Source organism: Harpia harpyja, chromosome Z (assembly GCF_026419915.1).
Source record: "Harpia harpyja isolate bHarHar1 chromosome Z, bHarHar1 primary haplotype, whole genome shotgun sequence".
Lineage (NCBI taxonomy): Eukaryota > Metazoa > Chordata > Aves > Accipitriformes > Accipitridae > Harpia > Harpia harpyja.
In genome coordinates this window covers 88,126,086-88,148,147 of record NC_068969.1, presented here as the reverse complement: position 1 = coordinate 88,148,147, position 22,062 = coordinate 88,126,086, and the positions used below count along the sequence as shown (strand labels likewise).

General features: G+C 38.8%; 1 protein-coding gene across 2 annotated transcripts in view; it reads left to right on the top strand.

Annotated features, from left to right (window-relative positions):
• Positions 1 to 22,062, top strand: part of MRPS27 (mitochondrial ribosomal protein S27) — a 48,130-nt gene that overhangs the window by 634 nt on the left and 25,434 nt on the right. The window contains exons 1-4 of one of the 2 annotated variants that reach the window (XM_052775704.1): positions 739 to 865; positions 1,472 to 1,549; positions 7,927 to 7,997; positions 9,936 to 9,994. In XM_052775704.1, the coding sequence (XP_052631664.1) occupies positions 7,944 to 7,997; positions 9,936 to 9,994 (113 nt within the window). In that variant the 5' untranslated portion in view covers positions 739 to 865; positions 1,472 to 1,549; positions 7,927 to 7,943. Of the gene's footprint in view, positions 1 to 738; positions 866 to 1,471; positions 1,550 to 7,926; positions 7,998 to 9,935; positions 9,995 to 22,062 lie in introns of those variants that run through there. The other variant, XM_052775703.1, reaches the window with a different exon arrangement.

Below are 22,062 nucleotides of genomic sequence, written 5' to 3'. Positions count from 1 at the left end.
AGTAACTTTGTTGTGCCCTTTCACCTTCCCCGAGCAGAAATTTCTCTGTGCTGCTTCCTGGTAGCTGGACACCCATGTCTCAAAAAGGCGGCCGGTTCCTCTGGCTCTGGCTCTGCCCAGCAGTGAACCGGCGTGAAGAGCTCAAACCAGACCTCCAGCTGACCTGAGCAAAGCCCTGTCATGCAGACAGTTGCTTGTGCTATAGAAAACAGTTCTTTAAACCTTCATGCCCGCTAGTGGCATCCTTAGCTGTGAATGAGCATACAGAAGTTTATCCTAAAAAAAAACATCGACGGAACCCCAGATCTTTTGTGTGCCTGTTTTATCAACATAAAGAAAAATAGCTTTAAAAGAAACCCCACCAACTAAACAAAAATACCTCTTTTTCTTATTTGCTAACTGTTTGGTGAAGTGGTGTACGTATTCTCATATTCTGACTGTGGAATTTTGGTTTTTTTGACAAAAATTTGCAAAGGTGTTCAGAGGTGGATGTGTATGTATACTTACAAGTCAGAAGGATGATGAAGAGAAAAATTGTTTTACACCCAAGAATAACAAACTTCTAGTGGTAGCAGATAGATTTTCACATAAAGGCTTTAAGGTAGTTGCTGAGAATTCTGTGTAGCATAGTAATGTTTATTTTTAAAATATTTCATGTTTCTTCACATTAATTTCTGCAATCTTCTGCATGTATTTCTATATTTTCCTTCAACAAATTTTATCCAAATGTTCCTCATGCATCTTCAAGGCCTCATCGTTTGCGAGTGATGCACAAACATTTTTTTTTTCTTTGAAATGAGGCATTTTCCCTTTTTTTCCCATTTTGTTTCAAAAGCTAGAACAGCGTCTTGAGCAGATTTCAAAGGTGGTACAAAGAGTGTTTGGAAAAAATTTTCAAAAACATTTGAGTGAACTCTGCAGTTCACAGGAGACGCAAAAAAAGGAGATGATAAAAAATGAGAGTATTTCCAGATGAGCATCTACCTTTCATTTCCAGTGAGACAAATCTCTACAGGTGGAAAAAATAACGGTCCAACAACAACAGAAAAGCCTTTTTGTGCATATTCATCTTTTTTTGCTTATACTTTTATGCCTATGTTTAGCTAATTGTTAGCATTTGATGAAAAACATCTGTGTGCACAAAGAAGCTATGCTTTATTGTTGTTTCGGGTTTTTTCTACCTTTACAAAATTATCATTTTCTTAAAATACAGAGTTCAGGTTTGGGAAGATTTGTTTCATGCTGAAAAAAAAAAAGGGGAAAGCTTTTCTGTTGTAAGAATGATGAGGTAATTCAACCTACAAGGAATCTGAACTGTTGTGGTAGCTGCTGCAGCCAGCTGTGTCCTAAAGACAGTTTAATGCATCCAACTCAGTAAATGTGACAGGAGAAGGTGATACCTAATAAAGTGTTAGTTTGTTTAGAAATGTCTGAGCAACCTGGCTTATGTAGTCATTTCTTTCTTCATTAGGTAGAAGATCTCTTCTTTCTGCGGCCTATGTGGACAGCTCAAAATGGGAAAAGAGGCAAAAAGAGGAGCATAGCCTGGGTGAGAAAAGTTTGTTTCTATTTTTCTACTTTGACTAATTAATTGCAACCTGAACTCACTTTAGACTAGCTCATCACCTATATATACTTCAAAATGAAAAAATGCATGGGGCAAAACGCTTCTGAGGTTCTGTGTCAAAATCTGCTCAACATGTTAAAAATCTATCATATACATTCAAGGCTATAATGCAGAAATAAGTTAGAATTTGCCCATTTAATTAGTGTTTGGTTTCTACAAGCTGATTTTTTTTCTTTCACAAAATCTCAAGCTTTTATGAACGTCATAGTTTTTTGTCTGACAGTTTAGACTGTCTCCAAGTGTCCTCTTCATTGACATTGTTTTAATTGTAATGCAGTGTGAAAGAAGACCTATTCTATAAGTATTACAGGGCATTCCTGTTTAAAAACATTTTCTTAAAAGAACATTTTCCTCAGAGTTTTGCAGGAGGCAAAGCTAAAATTTCAACAAGAAATGTAAATTTTTTGTTTGGGGAAAAACGAAACTAAACATTTTATTTCCGACAAGTTGTGCATTAAACTGTATCTGCATATGGTGCTGAGATCTTTTGTGCGAATTTCATAGCTAAATTTTTTTATTAGATTACATTTGAAATGACATTCCACCATCTTTTTGGTGACTGTGTTAAATAGAAAGCATCATGCAAAACGTTTTTCCATGCTAAAGATATATATGCATTATTTTCTACCACGACTATTTTGGAGATGCCTTAATGCATAATCTTTGTCTTCCATTTTTCATTCCTGGGCCCCTGAACTGTGCTTGTTAATTGTAACACAGATTATGAGGCTGACAGAAGAATCAGCAGGTAAAATTCAAGGTCTTTTGTCTCAGGCAGGAAGACAGACAAAGTGATCAGAGTGATGATTTTTATGCACTAATTTGTTGCTGTTATTTGCCTATAAACAGCTAGGTTGGTATTGTCAATGTGTTTTACTGTACATGGGCCAGAAACAGCTGGTGGGTGCTCATGGCTGTAGCTTGGATCCTGCAGAGACTGTTAATACCTTGTAAGCCTTTACTGTCAATAGGACTGCTCATGCAGTGTTTTTTTGGCTGGAGCCACAGACTAGTGCCGTGGGATGCATTTGAACCAGTTGCCTCCAGATGAGAAAGAGTTCTTACTTTGGCAAATGTCATAGGTGATAGAAATCCACTGTAGAAGAAAACATTGTTGTGCAAGTGCTGGTACAGTCCATGTTTGGCTTTCCCCAGGCCTGGCAAGACCTTTTGTGAGTGCTTGGCAAGCACAGTTCTTGCTGCTGCTCTGCCGACAATCTTGATCCAAAGCAGATGTCTGTTCCATGCTTTTCAAAGAACTGCTTTGCATTTTCATTTTGTGTTCACAGAAAAGAGAAAACAAGTTAACACAGTGTCAGCTGTATTAGCATTTTCAAAGAGGAGACAGCCCTGCAGACGTCTGCTCTGTAGCTGTCAGCTGTATGGGTTGCACATGTAATCTTGTGTGAGGTAACTGGTGATTGTAGCTAGAGTGAATTCCTTGTGTTGAGGAGATGCTCTTTTGTTTGTGTATTTCAGACACTGTTTCAGAACTGTTATTCTGCAAAACTGTGTTGTGAGAATACATTTAAAGGAAAAAGAAGTATTTTTTATTTAAAGTCAGTTCCATTTCTCTGCTGCAGTGATGTGGTGCCATCCCAGACTCAAACCCATTTACTGTGTCCATAGAAGATACGCTTTATTCTCTTCTCCATAGTCTCAGTGTAGCACTCCCCAGCATAAATGAGTTTAGCAAACTTCAGTACTGAAAAAAGTATGGTAAAGAACAAGACTGTATTTTATGTACAGAAGCACATTTGTTCAAAACATAAGAATTGAAAATGTGTTAATTTGGAATTTACAAGCTGCTTGCTGGTAGGAAGACACCTGTCTAGAAGTAATTTGGACTCCACTTATTAAAAATGAGATATCAAGGAAACAGGAGGCATGGCTGGACATAGATTCTCCAATGTTTCAGCTTGTTCATCATTAACAAGGGTAAAATTAAGTGACAGTAAACATCTTAATGAGAAGAATAGCAGTTACCAGAAACCGAGGGGACAGCAGAATCCAAGTGAGATATGAAATGCCTTTTTTTGTTAGAAACCCAGAATGGCTCATCTGCAACACCAGGTGGCAGTGGTGCCTTTAAAAACTTGCATAATTTCCATTCAAAACCTTCTTTGGTATAAAGCTGTGGTTCTTTCCAGAAGCTGCTAGGGATGTGGAAGTACTGAGAAATGTGAAACATATAAATTTGTAAGGCAAAGTACTTGCCTTGGCCTTCCTTTATATTTTAATTGGGTCTTTAAAATCATTCAAGGCTTTCTTTATATAGAAAATGAAATGTTAGCCTGTGTGCTAAGGTAGTAGCTCTGCCCATCACTCCCAGGACAGGTAGACTTTGCATCACGGTTGTATCTGCCTTCCCATTGCTGCCCCATCACTGGATTTCAGTCCTTACATGGTAGCCAAATGTGCCTCTTGTTGATGTGGCTACATGCTGCGGATAGGTTCACACTGAGAATCAAACTGAAACTGTGTTGATTTCCTAGGCCAGCAAACTGGTATTAGATGTCATAACCACTGACTTGGAAGGTGAGTGTCAATGCTTTCCTGGTCATTGTTCTGAATCACCCTGTTGCAGGCCGCAAGACATTGAGTTTCTATGAACAAATGAAAATAAAAGTGAACATGAAATCTCAGATACCTATATTCTAGCCACAACTATGAAGTCATGTCCAGAAGTTAAATGGCCTCAGCTCAGACGTACGGTTTGTTTTGTTAGTTTGTTTAAATCCATAAGGTTCTGCAACATCCAGAAATATGTTCTTAGCGAAATTAAAGTTTTGTAAAAGTTTATCTTGTAGAAATGTATTTTTAGGCGATATGTATGAGACGTCATATGTACTATGACTATCAGATAAAAGTGCTTGCAACATATAGCTGTTGGAATGTACATAAAATTTTGCTTTGGCCATTAAAACATTTATTTGGTTTATATACCAATGTTAGCGCACTCAGTTTTTACTACCAGCAGTGATAGGAGACTTGAGCATTCACATTCTTGCATTCTAGTACTTCTGTCAGACGTTTTTAACTAAGAAGAGGTTTAATCTTGATTATTGAATAGCAACTTATGGAGCAAACTTGGTTTACAGAAGGTAGATCAATTATTTCAAATCATGAATATGAGAAAAAAGTCTGGTTTTAGATGCTCTTCAGAGAAAACAAGCCAGGAAAGAATCACTCACTACAAATTATTCATATCTAGAAACTCCAGCAGAAACAGCAGTTTGTCTGGAAACAAAGCTAAATTTCCCATTAACTTGAGTTGTCTTCTAATCTTAAAGGTTTAATCAGCTTTAATTTTATTGTGGCTCCTATACTGGAGCTGATGGATGAGTGTTTCATGTTGCTTTCCATGCTAAAGTTCTGATGGAGAGTTCTAGCTTTGTAGACAGCATAAAAGGTCAGTCATTAAAATTCTGTGTGTGAACTCTCCCAGAGGAGGCCTATGTGTAACGGCTAACAGTCTTGCGATCTTGCACTCATAGCATTGTATTCATTTGGTTTATATTCTACTTAAGTACTCAGTGTTTCCTGAAATGGGCTCTTCATCTTCGTGAGCACATAGACCAAAGAAGTGCCATGGTCAGGGGTTGAGTATGGCCCAACATGGTCTTAGGTATCACCTTACAGTTTTCAGAGGGTGATGCGTAACAAAAATAGTTCTGGAATAGATAAACGAACTCCCAACCTGTGCAGCTGTCTGTCTCAGGTCCATGTTGCTGTGTCATCAAACACGGCAGATTTCGGAGTTAATACTTTTTTCCAGTTACCTTGAAATGCAGATGAAGAGTGTTGGATGGCAGTAAGCTTAGTATGTTTAGGCAAGGATTTAGCCAGTTCTTACTTCCTGACAAGATGACCTGGCCATAGCATCCATTCTCTGTAACTTACAGCACTACTGGGAATGCCCCCAAAGTCTTTATCTACATGCTCCCTCCTGACCTTTGAGGGCGCTGGAGAGACGGGTAGTATAGAGTCAATACAGACCATTCTTGTAAGGATATTCCCACAGAAAATTCTTTACCATTAAAAAAAGTTGATCTGCTGTTTTAGTAGTTATCTGGTATGGCATGGCCTTGGTGGCCCACATCAGCTCAGCATCCTGTGTTGTATTTTGTAGGAGCTGGTACTTGCCTCAGTAACTTTGCCCCAGATTTCCCTTTGCTTTCATGGTCATGAAATGCTTGCCTTCCCTCAGCCAGAGATAAATGCTCTTTTTGTGTTTTGAAGAACACCTTAAAGTACCTCAGGAAGGAAGGTGTTATGTAAATACAAAATACTGCTGTGTGGCAGGCAGCAGCATTGTACAGACTAAGAGTCAATCATTTTATTCCAAATCAAGGCTCTATCATTTTACTGCAGCAAAAATATTTGCACATGTGTTGTAATTTTAGGTAATACCTATAAGGTCAGAGTAGCATTGAATGCCATTCGTAGTGTTAGAACTACATACCCCTCAGTATTCGTTGGCAGTACAGGTGTGTTTTTAAACTGAATGGTGATACCACTTGTTTTGCGGACAGAACATAACACGGACTTCATCCCTCTGAGACACAGCATGTTACTGGTGCAGTGCTGCTTCCTGCCCCTGACAACTTTGCCAGAGTAGAAGGCTTAGTCAATTCTGATGTGGTGCTGCAAGTTGTGCCCACTTCACATTTGATTGACAGGTGTGGAGGTCGGATGACCTTTTTGGAAAATGAATTGTAAAACGAGCCAACCTGTCAGCTCTTGAAGTATGGCCAATGGGACTAATTGAGAGGTGTCAAAGGAGAGGCTGGTTTAGTAACAGTTGTAGTCTTGGGGTGTGTCGTGGTTTAACCCCAGCCAGCAACTAAACACCAAGCAGCCGCTCACTCACTCCCCCCCCACCCAGTGGGATGGGGGAGAAAATCGGGGAAAAGAAGCAAAACCCGTGGGCTGAGATAAGAACGGTTTAATAGAACAGAAAAGAAGAAACTAATAATGATAATGATAACACTAATAAAATGACAACAGTAATAATTAAAGGATTGGAATGTACAAATGATGCGCAGTGCAATTGCTCACCACCCGCCAACTGACACCCAGCTAGTCCCCGAGCAGCGATTCCCCGCCCCCACTCCCCAGTTCCTATACTAGATGGGACGTCCCATGGTATGGAATACACCGTTGGCCAGTTTGGGTCAGGTGCCCTGGCTGTGTCCTGTGCCAATTTCTTGTGCCCCTCCAGCTTTCTCACTGGCTGGGCATGAGAAGCTGAAAAATCCTTGACATTAGTCTAAACACTACTGAGCAACAACTGAAGACATCAGTGTTATCAACATTCTTCGCATACTGAACTCAAAACATAGCACTGTACCAGCTACTAGGAAGACAGTTAACTCTATCCCAGCTGAAACCAGGACAGGGTGCAAAGCATGAAGCAAGGTACTACTAATGGTGCGGAGAGAATATGTTGGATTTGTGGTCCTGGGAAGATGCAGGAGAATAGAAAGAAAGAGTACAATTGAAGTCTCTAAATTTTATAGATTAAATACATCAGTTCACGTCTCAGCTAAGAATCAAACAGCTGACACTAAGCATACAATAAACAGCTTGCTCTTCCTGAGTCGTCATTATTTTCCAGGAACAGTACAAAACTAAAACTCTAAATTAAATTAATTTGACTTCCAATTAAATTCTGTAAGTTCATTAAATGGAATGGTTGGCTACCTGTTCAGGAGTCAGAAGCTTAAAGTTCCTGTATGGTCAAATTAATATTGTTACACAACTGCTGGAGCAGAATGCTATGAAGTTAATAACATACTGGCACAGTGCCCAGTTTGATTAACAGGATTTCTTTGGATTGCTGTTTGTGACTAGGGTTTATCAGTATGGTACTGCTTGTTTCTGTGTCTCATTGTTTTACCATAAAATAAAGGAGAAACCCATGTCAAAAGCACTGTCCAGCATACGCTAAGCTTGAAAGCGAGTGTGAGTTTTAAGGACATCTGCTCAGTTTTTTTAGAAGAGTTACATTAGTTATGCTAATTTCATCCAAGACATTGTAGGGTAGTTTGCTTGTTTACCCCTTCTTTCTAGTAAGTTAAAATAATCAAGTTGAGAACCTTTCCATCTATTATTTTCTGTTAAAGTATTTAACAATAATTGAAAGTATTGTTTTCATACAACTTCAAAATGAGATGTTAACAGGGAACCAGAAGTTGATTTCATGAGCAGAGGTTCTATTCTAGGTTATATGATGGCTCTGCAGATTTTCCTGTAATGCCAGTTGATTAAACATACTCTTTTTCTGTTTTCTCCAGCTGACTTAGCCCACTTAATGGACAGAACCTATGAAAGAAAGCTGCCTGTCAGCTCTTTGACAATAGGCCGGGTAAGGAAATAAATCCCAATCATAAAGTGATGGAATGCTTATGAAATCAAGTGAGCTGAGAGGGGATAAATGATATCACCTCTGCTGGGAGTTCTGGGACCGTAAATGTCTTGTTACACTGTTAGATTGCTGTGTAAAGCTGTTTTATTGTTATTTTGTACTCATTAGGTAGTACCTGGACTGTAGGGTCTTCAAAACAGAAATAGGGTTTTTTTTCTCAGTAAAATTGGGCCTCGCTGTTACTGGCTATGTGTTTCCCTGATATATGTTCCCTGCCTTCCTGTGGGTTCTGTCTTAGCGAGAGCTTTAATGCCCCCTCAGGCACTTTATAAGAACCCAGGCTGTTAAGGGAATGCAGTGAATTAGCACACTGCCTGTCTGCATGCATCTTCCTCCACTTTGAGGCTCCTTTCAGAGTGAGACAGAGGTGGATACAATTTGTCTCTGTAGTTTTGTTTCCTTGCCTCAGCAGACTGAGGCAGGACAAATGCTGGCGTGGGATAAGAAAAGCCATTGGTTTTACTGGAATTATTAACTAGTTCCATCCTCTGGATGGTTTAATCTGGGGAGGGGGATGGAAGGCAGAGATGTGAGATGTGCTTTTGAGTTCCCTGTGTGAGTACTGCAGAAGGAGAATAAATATGTCACTTGTTTAAAAAAACCACAAACCAAACTAGTTTCAATCTTCAAAATTATCCAAAAAAGCTGAGGCACCATCCTGATACCTCACTAACAACACTAATTAGGATCATTGGCACCACTAATGGAGGAGTCACAGAACAGTGACAAGATGCTGTACATCTTTGTACAGTTACAAGATCAAGCATTTATACAGATCAAGCATTCAGACAGGGGGAAATGGGTGTTCTTCTCCCTTTTATTACTTAATCAGCTCTATTCCTTTCGTGTTCTTGCTTTGGGCTGACCTCTTCCCTGGAGAATTGGCATTTCCAGATGGTGAAACAGCTCCCCTTTCCAATACCTGGAGCTCACATCAGATTCTTATTTTATAAAATGTAAATAAAGCACATGGGCTTGCTATTGCCACACTCAAAAGATGAGACCTACATGTACACAGCGTGCAAGGAGAGTTAAGAAACTGGAGACCAAGTACCAGTCAGCTGAAACTATTATTTTTAGCTTATGCTTAGAATGAAGAGAAGTACTGCCCTTGAAAACATGTTGTTTATATAGACTGAGCTAAAGGTATTATGTTGGGAAGACTCTGGAATGTTCCAGCATCTCTATGCTTATGTTAGTAAAACCTACAGGAAAACAGGATTCAGTTACCGTAAGACAAAGTCTGGTTGAAAACTTGGCTTTTATTTAAATAGTTGATAGCACTAGGAATTTGGAAGATTGCCTGGAGTAGACAAGGTTTTAAAGGAGAGGAAAATTGTGCTTTACAGCATGGGGGGTGATTTTTTCTTACCATTTTTTATGTGTGATGAAATACAAAATGCTGTTGCTGCTGTCCTTCAGGATTTATAGTATGAATAGGCACAACAGGCAAACTTTAGGGAAAAGAATATTTTTTAGAAAGAGAAGTAAGGCATATTGAGACTCACTCAAAATTGGGGAAGAAAAAGTAAGGATCTGAATGTATTAAATTAAAGAGCAAAAAATTCAGAGAGGAGCAGCAAAAATATGGGGTACTGAGCTATATGGACATAATTCTCAGGTGGTCTCCATGTTTTCAAGGTGCATAATGTTTCTTAGAGGTGAGGAGGGGGGTTCTCCCAGTTTTTTTAAAAAGTTTTGACTTTTAGCAGTCTAGAAGAAACCTGAGTAGGAGCAAACAAAGACTTGAAGACCTGCAGTACTGTCAGACACCTAATATGCCAAACAAATGTATTTTGTTTATTGAAGTGGCATTTTCTTCTAACAGGCTTTGTGAGTGCTCCCTCTGAGGCTTTTATTTCTTATTTTTTCAATCAGTTTGTTGACAACATTACTTCACGAGAGGAAGTGGATCAAGCCGAATACTACCTTTACAAGTAAGCATCTTTTCCTCCCAGCATGAACTTTGAGACATACAAGTAAATACCATGCAGTCTTGCCCTTTTAAGACTCTTACCATTTCCAGCTAACTGGCTTTGATTTCTATTTTGCAAAATATGTGCATCTACGTGTCTTACAACTCACAGCTAAGGGCCTTCTTGGTAACTTCTCCTTTGTCATGGCTACCCTTTTTCTGGACCTCTGGCATTGACTCCTGTCAAGCATGTTAGTCTGAGTCACTGAACAGCTAATACAACCTTCAGCTATGATTTACATTAGAGATGCTGAAATTATAAGGAATTACGTTTGTTTACAGTTTTTCCTTCTGATACTTTTTTGTTCTCTAAGTCATAATTTAACTAAATTGGCTATATGCATATTTGCATCGGTAACTGTAGGACTCAAGGAAGCTTGTTTCCTTAGAATGAACAGAAATGAGAGTGGGCATGCTGTGGTAATGATCAAGTCACCAAGGCTAAATGAAATATAGTTTTGGTTTTTATCCCCTTAGTACTTTGTGTTTCCCAGATAAGCTGTGTCATTCACCTAATGCATGGGTTTTTAAGGTTTTCTGCAGCTATTTTTGTGTTGAGTGAAGCATATTGGGTATATTGTCAGGTTGAATGCTTGCTTATTTCAGGTTAGTACATCTCAATATTGACTTTAAGAGGGCAGTAATTCTTGCTGATCGCTAAAATAAATTAGTTCTTTTATGGATGGTTGCACACACATTTTGAGAGCTAGGTTTCCTGACAGAGAAAGTAACTCACTCTGTCAAAGTGCATGAGAGCGCATCTTTACAAATAATGTCAGGTTGTTATTTGTAAATAATAAAGATTGTTATTTTAATGAATAAGTTTACCAGATGGCTGTTTTAAGTATATGCGTAGTTTTAAGTGCATGACTGCATTAGTCTTCAGATCTCTGTGATTCTCTGGTAATACTGGGGCAGTATCTGAACCTCAGAGCTTCAAGATGGAAACAAGAGAACCCAGTTTGCTAATACTAGCAATATCCTGTAATGAAAAAATAAAAGGAGGAAGAAGAATCTCTCAGAGAGGAGGCTAGTGGAGCTTTCATTCCTTCTGATCAAGATTTCATTAGTCCTGTCAGAATGTGTGGTCAGAAATCAGTTTTCCATCCTGCAACAGGTGAGATGGAAACAGGAGAAAAAAAAGTTAGTTTAAGGCAAGCCCTCATTTTTGTTTTACAGATGTGCTATTAGTACCTTTTGCTAACATTCTTGAAGATTGTAGAGTACATAGTGCCACACGGACTTAAGTTCTCTGGCAACAGGCCCTGTAGGGTAAGTGATGCCAAGAGACCTTTGAATGCACTGACATCAAGAGGAAAGTGTGGTAGTTTAATTGCTGAGCCTCAGAATGGTACGGATAAAATCCAGATAGTCAGAGTGAGATGTTCATAACGTATCTTACAGGTTTGTTCTTAAAAACAAGATGTTCAGAGAGAGCGACAAAAAATTAGAAGCATAGAAAACATTCCATAGTAAGAGGGAGAGAATAGAATGGGAATCTCTAACATGTAAATGTCCTCCCCACTCTATCTGTGCCTGGTTAGTACATCAGTTTAAAATACAGGGGTTTTATTCTTAAAAACACATTCTAAAGGAGAGATTTGTGGTTCAAAAATAATTACAGTTAATTACTGTTTCTCTAAGAAATAATTCTCCTGCGGCTCGTCAGAGTGTAGTTATGTGCACATCAAATAGGATCGTTTGTAATTGATACAGATTTTAGTAGTCTGTGTGGAGAGAATAGAGAGGTACTGACGTGTCACATGGCTTGTCGGACATGCTTTGGTTGGAATTTTTCTTGTGTGTCTCCCTGTAATGCTGCTTTGTTTTGATGTTGCAAAATGCTTGGTCTTTTGGTGATGTTAGCATCAGTTTTCCAGGAGACTTCATTCCAGCATGATCCGTGAGACTATTCTCAAAATGCATTTACATGCAGGTAGTGAAACAGTGTAGAGAGGTCTGTAATTCATGTGAAAATGTAAAAATCCCAATTACAACATCAGCTTCCCTTTCAAATGAAAATAAGTGCGCTAGCTTCAGGAAATAGGAGATGTGGTTGGTATCCACAAGGCCCGTTTTATTGTTCTTCACATTTTGCACTTAGGCTGGAGTTCAAATGAAGGACATGTTTATCAAGATCTCGTTGCAGCTGGGAGGATGTTTGACACAGAGAAAGTCCTGCAAAAGTGGCCACACCATGAGACATAAAGGAGGTGGTAGAGAGAGAGAGTTAAGAAGCAGAGAAGCTTTGACAAGAAATCTCTTTTTCTGGCTTAATGAGAAACAGTTCAATGCACAATTTTTGTACTTTATGTAAGGAGAGTAAGCATCTAAAAAAGAAAAAGGCAGTGTCAGCAAAAAGCTTTTTTCTATTTTCTAAGGTATACAAATCCATTGTGAGCAAATGGCATGTACACGGCCTGCTAAGTTGACTGTATGGGCATTTGCCTGAACATAAATAAGCAGAATGCTCCCAGAGTCCTGTGTTTTTCCCCTTAACTGCTTGTAGAGTGTAGGGGGGAGTTTTTGATGTCTCTCCCCAATGTTGGGTGCCTCTGGCAATCTGAGGTGAAGGGCTGTCAGTTCCAAGGCCCTTACAAGGTTGGAAGATGTTCCTGGTACAAAAGGGCAAACTGTGCCTGTGGGAAGAATCAGAGGGAAGTAAATAGCATTTCCATGCTTGCTGTGTGGGCTTTCCCCGAAGATGGGAGTGCCAGAAGTTGCAAGCTTTGTAGGCTGGAGACTTCTCTTGTAGTGTGTGAGCCAGAACACAGTTTCAAAAAGTAGTATTCTGGAGCATTACTGTAATGCATTTAGGGTCCCGAAATACAATATACATATTATATTTAGACCTGTTCCAACTTTACATCCTTTTAAAGCAGTGGATCTCCAGCCATACTGTCTCCATGGAGGATCTTGAGCTCTCAAGAATAGCTGTGTAGAAGCTGCTACACTACATTGTGGAACATGTCAGTAAGATGGTAAAGGCCATTTTGACGCATGACGTCATCTGCTTTCAATGGTCCTCTTTTTGTTCTTTTCTGAATACCTTCCCCCCCTCTGTTAACTGTCAGACTTAAAAAAATCCTTTCATCTCCTAGGATCCCAGCAGAAATTCTAATCAGAATGCAGAGCGCTTTCAGCCAGATCAAAGACCTGCAGTTCTCCTTACTTTGTCCTGTCTCGCTGAGATGTCACTATTTCTCACGTCAGGGTGTTTTTCATACGATAGAAACATTAGCATAATGGAGAGAGGTTTTGTGGTGAGGTAACTCTGCTGATTCTCTATGTAGGTTTTATGCCAACAAAGATTTGCAATGTGTTTGAAAGCAATTGGGGAAGTTTTATGTTGAGATTACTCAGGAGGATTTTTAATTGCATTAAACCCATAACCCACAGAAAAAAGTATGCATGCTGTCTGTAGAATGTAAATGTTTGTGTGTGCACGTACTTTGCAAATTCTTGCACAATCTACCTACATTTTTTCATTGCCTTTCCTTGGTTGGTAATTGCTTTTTTGGAAATGAAGTTATATCTGCAGATTTCAGGATTTATTACCTGGGGTCAGTACTTGATTATAATCACAAAATGGGATAATAGCAAACTATTAGAAGTTATTCTTAGATATGCTGTTAAATCTTTCATAGTAGCAAGTTACAGTTTTGAGGCCTGATTTCAGCCATTAAATAATTTTGGGACTACAGTGGTCTCCATTTGTGCTTATTTCTTATAATGCCAGTCCATCAGTAGTTAGTCCAACATCATATGCAAAGTAAGTTTCACCTGTACTGTCTATATCTGCATCTCTGTTCTGTGGGTGCAGAAGTTGCAGTTTTTGATACTTCCATGCTGATCAAGTTGTATAGCGTCCAAAAATGTTCAGTTACTCTAAAATATTGCTTTTACTAAATGATCACAATGGACCAAAAAAAATTTTTTCTTTCTCCTAAAATATACTTTGGGAGGCATTCATTCCCACTAATATGATACTTTGTTTCTGTATATAAATCTACAGGATGTAATGAATACCATTAATCTATTCCAGCACAAATAGGAAAAGAGATGTAGACACAATCCTACAACATATTTAATTCTTCCTTCGAGATGTTTTCATTGTCCTAAGGCTGTAGCTGATAAAGACTTCATCAGTTCATGAGGTCTTGGCTTTCGCTCCCTCCAGAGAAATATGTGGGTAAAAAAAAAAAGAGAGATAAAAATAAATGAGTCAGAAATATCTGCCTATTATTCAAGTTATGCAGCAGTTCTGTTTTGAAATGATATTGAGAATTGGTGAGAAAAATACACTTCGTAGCCAGAAGGGTATGTTTTACCAGTTTGGACACCTGCCTCAGTTGAGCAATCCAAAATAACTTCATTTGCAAAAGATCTGGGCTGCTGTTTGACAGGTAGGGAGACACAAGGAAGGGAAGCACCAGAGAGATTTACCTCATTTGCACTTGAATGACAGAAATACCTGTGTTTAATGCTATTGCATTAGTGTGTGATGCTGCTTCATGGGAAGAACTGTTGGTTGCTCTCCAAGCTGGTGCTGTCAGATGTAAGTGTTCTGGTCTTAGAGACCCAAACGCTCTTCAGGCTTCAGCATTCAACTCATTTCTGCACGGAGGGGCACATGTGCTTACTCTCCCTGTCATCTTTCACTGTTTCTTTGTTGTCAGAGTCTGAGCTATAGGAACCTTTGGAGAAAGTAACTAGCAACTACATTTCAGAACCCAGAGCCAAATTTCAGCAAGCCTAATCCTGTAACCACATCTCATTCAAGTAGGTGTGCTCAGTCAGCATAACTGTGCTGTAAAGTGGGGGAGAACCATCAATAAAGATACAACACTGAAAAGCATTCAGAAAGATCGCTTCCTGTAACACAGGCTTTTTCAGTCATCTGCTTTTCATAGTTCATCTTTTTGTATATGCTTTCGTTTAAGCTTGGCAGAAACTGGACAAGAATTTTCTAGGCACTGCATATAAAAGCAGAAAAAGTTGGAAGACTTTCCTTCAACACTAATCTTTTCTTTTTTTCATGTTGCCAACACTAGAGGGATAAGCGTTTGGATTTTAAAACCCTTTCTATTTAAAACAAGGGAAAAAGAAGGATTCTTCTACAGACAGAATGCATATATCAGCCTTAGGGGCACCCCCCACTCCTCCAGTATTTCTGGAGTAGATAGGAAGATAAAGCCAGTCAGATTCAGAAATGGAAAGAACTGAATGAGTCCACACCCCATGTAGATACATTTTACGTTTAGTATTGGGAGAAAGGCTTTCAATGCTATTCTTGCAAGAAAAGATTATTAGCAGAATTTTCGTATCTTTCAGCCAGCATCTTTCTTGCCATCAGCTCAAAGCATTCTATCTAGTAGATAGTATTGTAAATAGACTGAAGTACAATGTGAACAGTAAGTATTTAGATCTCGAATGTTGTATTCATTACATGTTGAAGGAGAAAAGGCAATTTCGTCTCAGAATTTGACTCCTACTCACCTTAAAGTTCAAGGTGCCATATCCAGTGGCATTCTAAAGGTTGTTTTATAAATTCCTGCACCAGCAAAAAGCCTGTCTGGAGGCAGATCTTGCATTATATTTTAGAAATACTGAAAGTCTAGACAGAGGTTAAATTGCAGCCAAAAATGTAAAGAGTGAGCTGTTCATATGAATACAAATGACCAGGATAGAGTAAAGCCTTTTATAAGCTTCAGAATTTAAAACACAGACACATGCAGAGATTTATTCCTTTGCCAGCTTTGATGACTAATAATTGTAAAGATACACTTGAGAATTAACCCCATCCGGCTTCCCCTGAAAGGAACTTAAGGTTCCATTACAGCCCCTGAGCAGTAATGGCAGCCAGAGTCAGGCAGCAGCTCCAAACCCATGTAAACAGAAGAAAAAAGCATATAAAGTTACTGTTCCTGTTGAGTTCCCTCTCTTACAGCTTTCTTAAGTAGTGTTAAACAGTACAGCAATCTTTTCCCTTTAAGTAATGTTGAAGATGGCAACTACTAGGATAAAAACCTGAATTTTTATTAGGCTTACAACCATACCTAGAGCTGCCATAATCCCTTCTTTGGGAACTGCTAACTTTGTCGTTATTGTATCCATCAGCCTAAATCATTCCTTTATGGTGCAGCATTTATTCCTTTTTGAATCAAAATAAATACAGCAGAAAAGATAATGAACAACTACATTGTTAAGGAATAATCTTGACATGCTGTAGACCTGAGCTGTCTTATTACAGATAGGTTGATTAGAATTAGAATTATTTGAATTGTTGAATTTGATCTCAGTTTAAACCAGCAAGCAAGAAACCTTAGTTTAAGTAAAAGACTTTAATCATATTTCATGTTTATAATTTTATTTATCTTTCTAAAGAAAGCCTTATGGTTGTTTTCTGGTAACCCTTTAAACCATTTTATTTTCTTTGGAATGACTGTACTAAATTTGGAACTATTTTTTTACTGAGCGAGGAGGCAGTCTCGTGTAGGTACTTACAAGGTTGACAGGTATTTATTTGCAGGTTTAATTTATGTATTTGATTATCTTTAAAAAAAAGAGAGAAGTGTTTACCAGAGTGCTGTTTTTCATTGATGTGGACAACTCTCTTGAGAAGGAAACTTGAATGAAAATATTACTTTTCTGCAAATGTACAGATTATAATGATTATGTAAACATTAATTATATTAGATAGAATATGGAAAGCATTTATCAGAACATGTTTTAAAACTCAGCAACTCCAGGAGATCTTGTTTTCATTTGGTGAAATTAACAGATTCTCAAGATGTCGGGATTTTAGTATTTGTAGGTGCCAGTTTTTATTTCTCTCTTATTTAGAAGGGATAAGCATGCATTCCTGCTGTTTTCAGTCACAAGTTACTCATTGAGCTGAACTAAACATAACACAGGAGAATAAGGAATATATTATCATTGCAGCTGTAGAAGGGGCAACAGTCATTAAAAATCCTGGTTTCAGTTGCTTCGCTAGTAACTTTCTCCAGTCTGTGGTATCCTGCTGGATAAATATGCTGTAAAATATGTTTCTTGAGGAAAAAAAGATACTTAGTGCAACTTGTTGAATTCAGGCAGGTTTTTTTGTAAGCAGTTTGCTTCAAATAGAAATTCTGTTAATTTTTTGTTCGCTTTAGCTTACTGAGTCACAGTGCTAAGTAGCACTGAATTGTGGTCTGAGCAAAACCAGGGGTAGCCATTCAAATGAAAATGTTAGGCCATTTTAACTTCATCCATCTTCACACATTATGTATAAAATAACAAAATAGGCTAAAAATGGGAAGGTATTTATCCTATACTTTGGGAAATAAAAGCTTTGTCCTATTGCAACCAGCGTGTACTCAAAATGCTGAACAGTTTTAATGTCACAAGACAGAGGAATAAGTACAAAGTCAAAAGGCTTCCAGATCAGGCAGAAAATTTCTTAGGAATGTCAGTGGTTGTGATTATTTTACTGTAATCAGTAGTAAAAGAGAGAGTAAAGGCAATTTATGAGGTAAGTTATGGTGCTGATTTGTTGCCATTAGTGATGGTTTTCTGTGGGGTGAATTAGGGTGTTCATGGCTTAGATGGACTGTGCAAGCAACTGTGGATGAGCTTCTGGTAAGATGAAGACGAGTATTTTATTGAAAATGGATTTTTAAGAACAGGTTGAGTATTTAGAGCTTGGACATTGTTTTGACTTTGTCAGTTTTATTCTGGAAAAATTTAATTTAGGAGCTGGAGAGGAAAGATACGCAGAAAGTAGTATTGGCTCTCTAGTGTCCTGATGTTGGGTATAGGAGTTGCATAGCCTGCCCCAGCTGTTAAGTTGCAAATACATCTTGGGCTGAACGTACATGTTGTAAAGCTGATCCACTTACCTGGGTTTACTCAGGATTTTCTGTTCTGTTTTTTCTTGTTTGTAACTAAAAGTAATGCTTACAAGAAAGTAGGACAGGAGATCGGCTAAGAATGTGAAATGATTTGAAACATTCTAGGCCATATTACACTGTAGCTTAGCATGGAAAGGGATTTGTGTTTATCTGTCTTTCTCTTGGTTTTTTTTTCTTTACAATGTTTGAAGAAAAGTTTCTCCAGGAGACTAATATGAATGCTAATAATACCTAAACAGGCAGTTTCATGGCACTGTTGTTTTTCTACTGTGGAAACAGTATCAGCTCTTGCAGGGTGCATGGAAGCAGAGCTGGAAACAAAGCACCTCTCTGACATTCCACTGCATGAGAATTCCCGTTCTGCATCACCTTTATTGAGAAGATTGTCAGAATGGTTGAATGATGGCAAGTCATGTGCTGGTTTTATAGTGCAGACTGATGGAGAGAAGGACAAAGGCACTAAAGTATTTTTTCCTGTGTTACCTCAGCCAACATAAGAAATATAAGGCTCGTGCATTTTCAGTGAGAACTTCCCTTCGTTTTACTGTATACAAGGAAAAATCCATATGATCTTAATTTTAAACAAATCATGGTATATAAGCTTGCTGTGTTCCATAAGGCTTGTAAGATGAATGCAGTCTGATCAAGCATGTAAAAAAGGCCTACACCATCTTATTGGACTTCCTAGCAGTCAAGAAAAGTGTTCTGTGCTTTGTTGGTAACAGTGAAGACATTCAGCTTAGTAATACAATCCAGTAGAGTATCTGTTGTGTTGTGCTCTGAGAATATCTGTGGTTTTGTTGCATGTTGCTGCAGAGTATGTAGTAACAGCTAGCAGATGTGATGTGTTTCCAGAAGGTGAAAGCCTTTGGAAATGGAAAGAACATTAAGATGACCATGATAAGGGATGAAATAATGCACCATAAGTATAGGTCTGATCTTCTTTTGTTTTATTATATACCACTATAGACAAAATGGTTACAACAAAATCAAAATTACTGTGACAGGGAGGAGAGAGACCTACTTTAGCATACATCTTTCTTTAGCTTATAAATGATTGGGAATGTTAATTTTCAAATAGCTGGCTGTTTTTATTTACAGAAATAGATGTTTATGCTTAAATGTTTGGTCAGCCATCAGTTATTGAGATGTTTAGGAAATTACCTGATTATATCCATCAAGCTGTAGGTTTCTTTTTGGCTCCAGTAACAAAGAAACTTGAAAAGCTAGCTTACATTGCTTGATTCCAATGGTTCATTTTTTCTAAATATGTACCTCCATCTTCAGAAATGTCCAAAAACATTAGAGTGCAGAACAAAAATGAAAATAAGCAGGTGCATTTATTCAACTTATATGGCTGCTTAGTTCTGCATATACATTCATGCCTGTGAAAAAGTGTTCTACTCCCTAAGGAAAGAAGCAGCTTTTATTACAAACAGACCCACAAAATAATGCTTTGCTGTAATTGAATAGAGGTACTGATAAGAAAAGGTCATAGTTTAAAATTTTCCTGGGGTGATATCTGAGGTTATTTCTCTCTGTGTTTTCCAGAAATGGGAAATTAAGGTGCAAATTTGTGAATGTAAGATGCCCAGTAGCAAAGTGAAAAAAACTGTTATTCAGGGTGCCTACTTTGGGTGGGGTTTTTTTGAGGAGGGGTTGTTTTAATGCTGGTTTAATAGCTATTTTTAAAGCTGCATGCTCCAGATAATGTATCTATACTGTCTGCTGGAATGAGGCCAGTTGCATATTCAGTGCTTCTCTGTGCCAAGCACTCCAGTCACTCTGCTCAGCTACCTGTGACTGTTCTTCTGGCAGGGTGCCTGTTACCTCTTTTTCTATTTCTTTCCTTTACTTGGTAAATCTTTGGTTCCTAGGCATAATAATCCCTTCCTTACTCTTTTTTTTTGGGGGGGGGGGGGGGTAGGACAGGATGAGGCTCAAAAAGCTTGGATACAAGCCCAAGCCCCTCCTATCAGCTGATGGTATCCCCTTACCTGTTTCCTAAGATCCTGGCTGTCCACTGTCCCTGAAGGAGAATGTCCCCAGGCTTTTCAGCAGCCTCCCTGTCTCCCCTTTGCTACATCAGTTTGAAAGCCTGAGGGGCTCTGTTAAATGTGGAGTTGGTCATTTCAGGAATAATGCTGTGGCAGCTCTCAGCAGTTGGTTTCCATCTTCACCAGCGTGACAGATTTTGTGGGACACTGGGCTGCACATCCTTGAAAGGTGCTGGAGTTGTCCTTGCCTCCCAGCTTTAGTCTAATTAATGATCCATGCGCATGTGTGGTGTGCCAGGTCCTCAGTGGACTGAGGCAGATCCTTGGTAACTGGGGGAACCATGCGTTTTCTCTTTGGACCAGGTGAGGATTTGACCCAGGATCTAGTTCAGGAAGCATTTAAACAGCCAACAAAGAATAATTTATTGGGTTTGTTGTTAAAATTGGAAAGAGGTATACAAGAGAGCAGCTGGTAGAAACTCCTGTTTTCTCAGCTGTAAGTGTAGACACAATAAACGTTCCTTCTTGCTGAAAAATGAATGGGGATATTGATCCCCTCCTCCACTGTAGTTTGTCAAGCTGAAAGCACATGGATTTAGGCAGCTGGCTTTGCAAGCTGATTTGCACCTTTATGAGTAATATCTTTTTCCAAGAATTGGTGTGGATATAAAGCTGGCTTTAATCTCTAGAGTCAACTTTATGATCATCCTCTTTAAATTGTAATTTATTTAATTCTGATCTCTCCTCTTTCACTACTGTTTTCATTTAACAAAGGGGAAAAATACTCCTTTCTTCAGTCTGATCAGCCACTTTCTACTTAGTTCCTTTAGGGAGTGAACAGAGCAGGGCTAAATCCAGCCACAAGCAAAATAGATGGCCTCTGGCAGCAGACAGCTGGGAATAAAATGGACAATGCAACTCCCTCCCTTGCCTACACTGCCTGTGCCAAAGCTCTGACAAACCAGACTGGCTGCTGGTGCTTGTAACTGGGGGTGGGCAAGGTATAGCAGCTATTGTGACACCATGACAGAGGAGCATTCGCAGCAGGGGTGGTACACTCTGCTTTCTCTGCAAAGGGTTTTCTTTTTTTGTCTTCCATGGAAGTTAGTGTCCTGCAGTGATTGCACCTTTTCGCTGAGTTTCCTTTGTCCAGGTTAAATCATAAAGCAGCAAGTTCATCTTATGTAAGATACTATTGTGTTGTTTTGAAAGTCATCATTCTTTGGAGGAATTAAATAAAGATAGCCAGACTGAAACACATCCAGTACATAATTGCATATAGTTGTAGTGTTTTCCCCCTCTTCTGTCTTCTCTGTTCTCCTGTGCAGTGGGTAACATGACACATATAAGCCTCCTATACTGTGAGTGCCCTGGAAAACTGGATGCTTGTAAATGTCAGTTTGGAGCCTGAATACAAGATCCGAGTAGGGCACTGCTACAAGGCAAAGTGGCAGGGCGTCCTGGCCTTGCACCATGCACTGATGCTCATCAGCAGAAGCAAAGCCAGTAGTGGGTTATATTTATAACTAACAGTCTTGGCTGTACTCCTGTCTCAAAAGGGGAGGAAATACAAAATACCCCTTCGTGTTTTGAAATTCTCTGCCTGTTTTGAGTAGCACAACCTCATTTTACTGCACAGCTTGTGCCTTCCTCAGAAAGGGAACATTTGTCCTACAGTACATGCAGTACTTAAAGTGAGGTACCTACTGTCTCTCTCTTTAAATAACTGATCTGACAGTATGGTATTTTTCTGAAAAGAATAAGAGTAAAACATTCCCAAAGCTGGTAAGAGTCCACAAATTTCAAACTGCCTGGTGAAATGGTTGAGTTGGTTTTGCTATGTTTATCCTTGATTTGCTTATTGGTCCATGTGCTTGTCATCATACACAATGGAATAAAGGGCATTTCTGTGCCATTAGGCTTGGAAGAAGTTAGATACACTAAGAGATATGCTAAATAGAAGGTAGCCTCTGAAGTACTATGATTGGCTAACTTACTGTGGTTAGGGAACAGTTAAAAATATATCATGAAGGACTTGATTTTTGTTTTTCATTGCATAAAATATTTTTCTGAGGAAAGTGCGTGGATGAAAGAACAAAAAAAAAAATCAGTAAGCTGTTGCTCATTAAGACGTGACA